Source organism: Saccostrea cucullata, unplaced genomic scaffold (genome assembly GCF_032062105.1).
Source record: "Saccostrea cucullata isolate Sc308-1 unplaced genomic scaffold, CSIRO_AGI_Scuc_v1 ctg16268, whole genome shotgun sequence".
Classification (NCBI taxonomy): Eukaryota; Metazoa; Mollusca; class Bivalvia; order Ostreida; family Ostreidae; genus Saccostrea; species Saccostrea cuccullata.
In genome coordinates, this window is record NW_026941520.1 from 1,887 (window position 1) to 9,151 (window position 7,265).

At 31.2% G+C, this 7,265-nt stretch overlaps 1 protein-coding gene across 1 annotated transcript; it reads right to left on the reverse strand.

Moving 5' to 3' along the window:
• Positions 1 to 3,351: 3,351 nt before the first annotated feature.
• Positions 3,352 to 6,419, reverse strand: LOC134257982 (uncharacterized protein in xynA 3'region-like; the record flags this gene model as incomplete). Its single annotated transcript, XM_062740554.1, has 3 exons — positions 3,352 to 3,585; positions 3,705 to 3,845; positions 6,118 to 6,419. Coding segments are annotated over 3 exons (677 nt in total), but the record flags the coding sequence as incomplete, so codon positions are not given.
• Positions 6,420 to 7,265: the final 846 nt, after the last annotated feature.

A 7,265-nucleotide genomic window follows, 5' to 3' on the forward strand; every position in this document is an offset into this window, starting at 1 on the left:
TTTTTACCTTTGTCTTCGTGCGGAAAGGTCAAATTTACGACAAACGAGTACAGAAATTTTAGAAAACTCCATATAGCTAGTTTAATTTCTCATAAAGGTATCCTTTTTTCTTTATCAAAATAAAAATATAACTCAATTCCTCAAAAATATATGAATTAAAACATTTTGACACAAAGACTTTTTAAGATATTACATGTACATGTACCTATTATTCATGTCGAAATTGTTAAGAATACCACAAGAAAAATGGGGTGATACTTGCACTGTGCTCCATTATAAATGTTCATGCAAGATAAATTTCAATGAATTTGTTTTCATTTTAAAGATACAAGTCGAATAGTTTAAAAAACAAATTGATTTTGAATGTGATTTTTCATTTTTGGCTCTTTTTATTCCATTTTTTTGTAACTAAAAAAAATGTCTGAAAATAATCTATTCTTAGCATTTATGTGTGTATAAAATAGCATATAAAGGTACTGTTTAAATATCTAAAAGTTAAAAGCAAGTGGCAAGGAAAGGAATGTCAAAGTTTTGAAAATTTTAACACAAAGACTTTTCAGACATAGGTCCCCCTTAAAAGGTTATTAGAAATTAAATATTGCCTAAATTTGGGTTGTTTTTCTAATTGCAAGAATAAAAAATATCTCGAAAGCTCAGTTTTCAGCTAAAATATTGTATATTTCAATGTCTATTTTAAGGTGCTTTGCTGTCATGATAAAAAATGGTAAAATTCTTTTAAATTTTAAGAATACCTCTACACATTTCCTTTTAAGTTCCTTGATTTTCGAATAATGTTTGTCCGCTAAAGCCCACTGTTCTTCCTCACTTCTTTTGCTTAACGCTAGTCCAGAATCGATTCCTATCAGCATTTGCTTCAGAAACTCGTGCAGAAACCTTAGATGAATAATAATAATAATAATAATAATAATAACAATAATTTATTTCCTTTCTTTCCCTTTTTTAATCTGATTCAATAATAATTAAAATCGTTACCGTAAATGTTCTGAAAGTCTGATATTTTCGTTTCTCAAAATAACTTTCTTTAAAGACTGTCGAAAATTTTCAAATTCTCTAGTTGAAGCATTCGCCTTTTCTGATGACACCTATGAGAACATAAATATTGATTTATTCATCTATACATTTGAAACTTCCAAATTTATGGAATAACCGCGTAGTGTAAGGCAGTTGAATAATTTTCATAAAATCAAAATAAAATAAAATAAAATGAAAAAGACAAGAAGATTTAAAATATTCATTGATAATGCATAATATTTCATATTTCATTGAAAATATTGAGTTAAGTGGATTTAGTACTCAGCTATGTTAAGGAAGGTCAGAGTTCACATTCCTTGTTTACACACCGTATTGGAAGTTTAATTGTGACGTCATTGAAATTTAACAAGCCACAAAAATTCATTAACGACATGATCATGCGTAAATAACAACTTGAATTTATTTATTTTATCAATTATAAATAAAATCTTGCAAAATTACATTACTTGATTGCAATACAGTCGAGTAATAGAAGAAAGTCTTTAGTCAAATATGACGTCATCAGCCTTGACATGACGCAGCACAGGTAACCCAGAGGACTAGATTCACTTGTTTAATACTGTAGATCACTTAATATTCGCGACACCTTATTTTCGCAAGATAGTCATTGAATCTTTATTAGCGAGACAAAATTTTTAAGAATCGTAGTCATTGCTCTACATAATCTTAAGAAATTTTATCATACGCGAGAATGAAATTTTCGCGAGCATACCGTCTCGCGTAATTACGCGAAAATAAAGTTCTCGAGAATAAAAAGTGATTTACAGTAATAACAGGAATGCTTAAATAAATATGATATCATCGATATTTTTAAAACTAATCATTACAACTAAAAGAAAATACTTTATTAAATACAATTTGTATACAATATGAATTTATCTAGTAGCAATAGAGCTGCACAGAGTCAAGGAATATACAGAATTTCGCTTAAACGATACGCGTATTTATGATTTACATTAAAATGCGAGGCCATAGACTATTTTTTTGAGCTGAAATTTAAAATATTTATTGCTTATATAGTGTATATTTTGAAAAGTGCTGGGAGCTGATCCTGGTCTGCATAACATTATTTTTATTTATAACAGAATTTAAGCGAAGTGAAAATTTTCAGCTACTATAAGCATTTTCGGCAAAATTTTCAGTACTTCGCAAACAGCACAGACAAGTTCCAAGCACTTTTGGTGTAGAGGAAATAAACATCTTTGAATGTGTATCAATTTTTTTCTTCAAAAAACAGTCGAATGCCTTTGCACTATTCTCATTTCCCAAATTCGGCTTAAGGTCTTCAATCCCTAATAGGAAGAAATTCAATGAAATGGAAAACATAAAAGATATGTAGGCATTCAATACTCAGTTTATTTAGACATAGTTCCCATCTATTACTATACGTGTGTTTAGTGGGATGTGTCCTAATTCATGACCTTGAATTTTGGTAAGAGTTATCTCCCCTTTTTTAATTAATAAAAAAAAATCAATTAAAAAAAAAATTAGCTGGTAAAAAAATTGTTTTCAATTATCATTCTATTTTTAATATTTCAATGCATCTCTCCACCACAGGATTTATTGATATTCAAATTATTTGAATTTTTATTTTGAAAAAACGCTTTTCCCCATAGACTTCAATGCAATCTTTGTTAATTAACTACTCCTTAATTAATGAACTTTTTGAAAATTTCTCGTGGGCAATCCTTTTCCACTATAAAATGCTATAATATAATATCAGAGTATTGTGTACTTGACAGACATTTAAGGGTAGAGAATTTGGTCCCATTAAGGATTGAAATCCTTAACAATTCTATTTTTATACAAGTCACGTGACAAACAGCTGATACATGCAAAAATAACTGGTAATAATTACGGCCCGGTCCTATCCATTATTGAAAACTATATTACATTTTCTACAAGTATTCAATTGCTTTGTTACATTTTTTTCAAAGAAGTACATGTAATACATGTTAAAACGGTGGAAGGGTAACATACCAGTCCTTAATATAGCTGAGTAAAACATATTGTTCACAGATGAAAAACTCTGAACATTTTTACTATCAAATTCTACTTATCGGTTAATTCTTGATGAAATGAGATGTAATAATTGCTTAAATCTGTCAGATCTAATAATTGCAAAAATATTTTTAGCATTTCAAAATTAAGCCTCTTTGTCCTGTCTGTGCATTATTTATGTCCTTGGAATGAACCCTAAAAAACAATGCTATATACTAAAATAAATACATCATCATATCCGAATAGTATAACCAAATATATAATAAAAATGATTCATAACTTTTAAGCAATGCATACATCTTTAAGATTCAATCTGAATATGTTTTCCTCTTTCACATCAGGGAGGATTTCTTTTATATCCTTCAGGAGATCTTGCCAGGTATTTTCTCTTTCAGCATCGTCGTTGCAGTCATCGCTACCACTTGATAATGTGTCCCACTTATTTGTTATGAATAGTACTTCCCTTGGATCAAAACATGGCATTTCGTTTTCAATTTGTAGATCACGTATTGAATTCAGAATTTCTGGAAGCTTTGAACAAATTGATTATTTAAGAAAACAAATTTACTTTTTAGTTACTGCGCATTTGCAAAATTTTTGTCTATAAAAATAACACATTTAATAAAAAAAAATAGATTTGTAAAATATACCCGGTCCTTCTGCATGCCACCGGCACTCCCTACATTAACAACAAAAATAAAAGAAACTGCATAAGGGAGGTACTCCATAACTTTCTTGCTCACCTCTCCTGAACCACCTATTCCTGGAGTATCAACTATAATTGTATTGCCCTGTCAGAATAAATAAATAAATAAATAAATAAATAAATAAATAAATATATATATATATATATATATATATATATATATATATATATATATATATATATATATATATATATATATATATATATATATATATATATATATATATATATATATATATATATATATATATAAAGTTTATAAACTCAGTTGTGCCACTGATATCCAGAGACGGGAAAAAGAAAAACATTTTATTAGTATTTTTCAGCCAAAACTTAATAGTGTTTTATAAATTACTTGTGATTTCCCCGTACTTTTGTCATATTGTATCTATGACGTCATAATAGATATTGAACGTTCCGCTTAACATGACGTCATAATCACTGTTACTATTGTAAGCTTCTGAAGATTGAAAATGAAAGCGCTAAAGCTTAACACTTTACAACTTACAGAATTGCTATGCAACGTATATTGAATCCTCGCGTCATAGACATATTACTTTACCATTTCCCCGCAAGCAGTTTATAGCGGGGTACAAATTTCTCTAAAGTAAAGCGTAAATAATATTCTGAAATAATATTTTACTTAGAAAAAAACTTTTCTTTTTTTATGAGATTCAAGCAAGCATAAAATAGTTGGAATTTGGCAAATAATTGAAGATAAAATGGACTTTTAAAGTGCGTGAAAAATGCCTGATTGCGGGGAAACGGTAAATGCGTGATTTTGCGTTAGAAATAGGAAATGGTATATGCGTTAAAATGCGTGACTGCGGGGAAGGGTGTTAACTGGGGATTTTGTGTTTTCTTTTTACCTTTCTTTAAATATTGTTATCCGATTAAAATTTAGAATTTTTGCTATCTGCGTCTTTGAAAACATTATGTGACAATTGCTGGAGCTTACATCAAACGGACTTCTGACTGAAAGTTGTAAGGACCATTGGATCATGAAAATGAACTCGTTTGGACGATGGCAGTACAAACCGTGAAAGGCAAGGCTAGGGGCCTACTGGTAGATTCATTGTTGATCCATGGTAAGTTACTAGTATGTACACCTACATTACTTAAGGTAGGCATACGTAGTATAATATAAGAAAGCATTATTTAAGATGTTGAAGGAATCTTCTAACAACAACGTAACTGCTAGGCTTTACTTTCTCCGAAAACGATTTAAATGGGGTGGGGTTAACATCTGTCTCCAAGTAGGCCTAGCCAATACAGGTTCGTTCCTTGATAAAACAAGACACTTCTTTGTCATATACGAGTCTTTTTCTTGCTTTTAACGATATTATCGCTCTTTATCATTCATTTTATTAGGGCAATAATAGGGATCACAAATAAAAGTTTCAAATAAAATTTTGAAGCGAGGGATCGTGTCAAAACCGGAAGTGCTATTGATAAAGCATCTACCCGTTGATAAAGCACAAGTTTATCCAACGACCTGTATCACCCACACGTATGAGATAAATATAGTCATTATTATCTTTCTAAATGGTTAAGATACAAATACTACGATATAGTCACCCATGCGTGACTTTAAGGTGAATATAAAATTTATTTGCCGTACATCGGTCTAAAAATAGATCGGGAGAAATTCCAAATTGATACAAATAGTTTGTGAAGCTTTTAGTCATTGACCTCCTTACAGGTGAACATAACATTAGGGAATACATGTATATTATTAGGGTGGTTATTGAGGGGTGGGGGGTCATAGGGAATCCCTCCAAAACACGTCTGTTCTGAAAGTAAATTTTTACTTTTTATTTAGACATTATATCCATTGAAAGGTTGATCCCCATACTAATGAACATTTTTCCTGAAATCTGACCCCAATCTCAAAACAAGATTTAAATTTAAATTAATTGACTATAAGTGGGTGTTAGTCAAATATTTTTTTAGTTGATTTTTTCTTCATAATGCCCTCCTCCCCCCCCCCCCCCCCCCCTCGAATCAATACATTAAAAAAAACCCTGACATGAATTTTTTTCATATCAACTTAAGTTGATGTTAAACATTCCAAATTAATACGACTGGTGATGCTGATTTAAACTTGGTTCTCTAATTATATGTACGTTTCGTTAGGAATTCTGCAAATGTAATCAGGCATTTAATCATTAAATCATATAATAAAACAATTATTTCATTTTCATTCGATAAATTAATTTAGCAGCCGGTGAAAGTACAACATTCACCTTGCCATTCGGTTTTGGAGAATTTTTATATTCATCATCGATTTGTCCTCTAAAAGACTTTGAGCAAAACTTGTAGAATAATTATTTCCTTTAACCTTTACTAAATATCACCTTCAAAAAAGGTATTGGAAATCCTATGTCCACATATCGGAAGTTTTTGCTGTCCTTCGAAGACGTCATATCTGTTAAATTGTTCAATATATCTCTCAGTGACTTTTCTCCTTTTTCTGTTTCTATATTGCACTGCAATGGAATGGTTTGTATTTCCCCATTCACCCTTTCAGTAATAATCTTTATTTCTTCAGAATTTCTTATTTTACAAATTGTTGATGTGGACTCCTTATTCCTGGCGTTAAATATCCTCTTCTGTAGCAGTTTGTTTATTAATGTTGATTTCCCAGCACTTGTTTCACCTAAATAGAGATTTTGTAAAAACCATATTCCTGCGTCTTTTAAGTATCTAATGTCATATGACACATAACATTAACCGATTAATTTTTATCTCCCCTTGAATGACGGTGTGGCCCTTCATTTGAACAAACTTGAATCCCCTTCACCCAAGGATGCTTTGTGGCAAGTTTGGTTGAAATTGGCCCAGCGGTTCTTGAGAAGAAGTCGAAAATGTGAAATAGTTTACAGGCAGACAGACGGACGGACAGACGAACTACAGACAAAATGGTATCAGAAAAGCTCACTTGAGTTTTCGGCTTAGGTGAGCTAATAAAAGAAACAATAGCAGTGTCAATGTTTTGCCATGGGAAACTCGAAATATAATTTCTATCAAAAAGTAAAATAGGAGGTGCACGTTGAAACAAAGATTCTGCTAAAGTCTTATTAAATTTCATTCAATGGTATAGGAAGAGTTGTTGAGAGGGATGGGTACCCCAAAATGTAACAAATAGACAAACAAAGGAACGTAAGATGGTCGGAAACATGACTATATACCCTCCAACTTTTCAGGCGGGGTATAGCAAGGAGCACAAAGTAGCAGAGGATCCATCTCCCCTCACAACACCTGATTCCACCTCTAATGTTCTAGTTTTCTGCTCAAAATTTGCAATGTCTAATGAAAATCACAGCTTCTTGAATACTATTAGTTATCGTTCATAAATAAATATTTTATTTGCAATTTTGCAACAAAGATATTAAATAAATCAAGAGGCCCATGGGCAACATCGCTCACCTGAGTAACTTGGGTGATGCAGTTCTTATCAGATTCTCCCTCTTGCTATACCATTCATGCCCCACTTCCCCGTTCC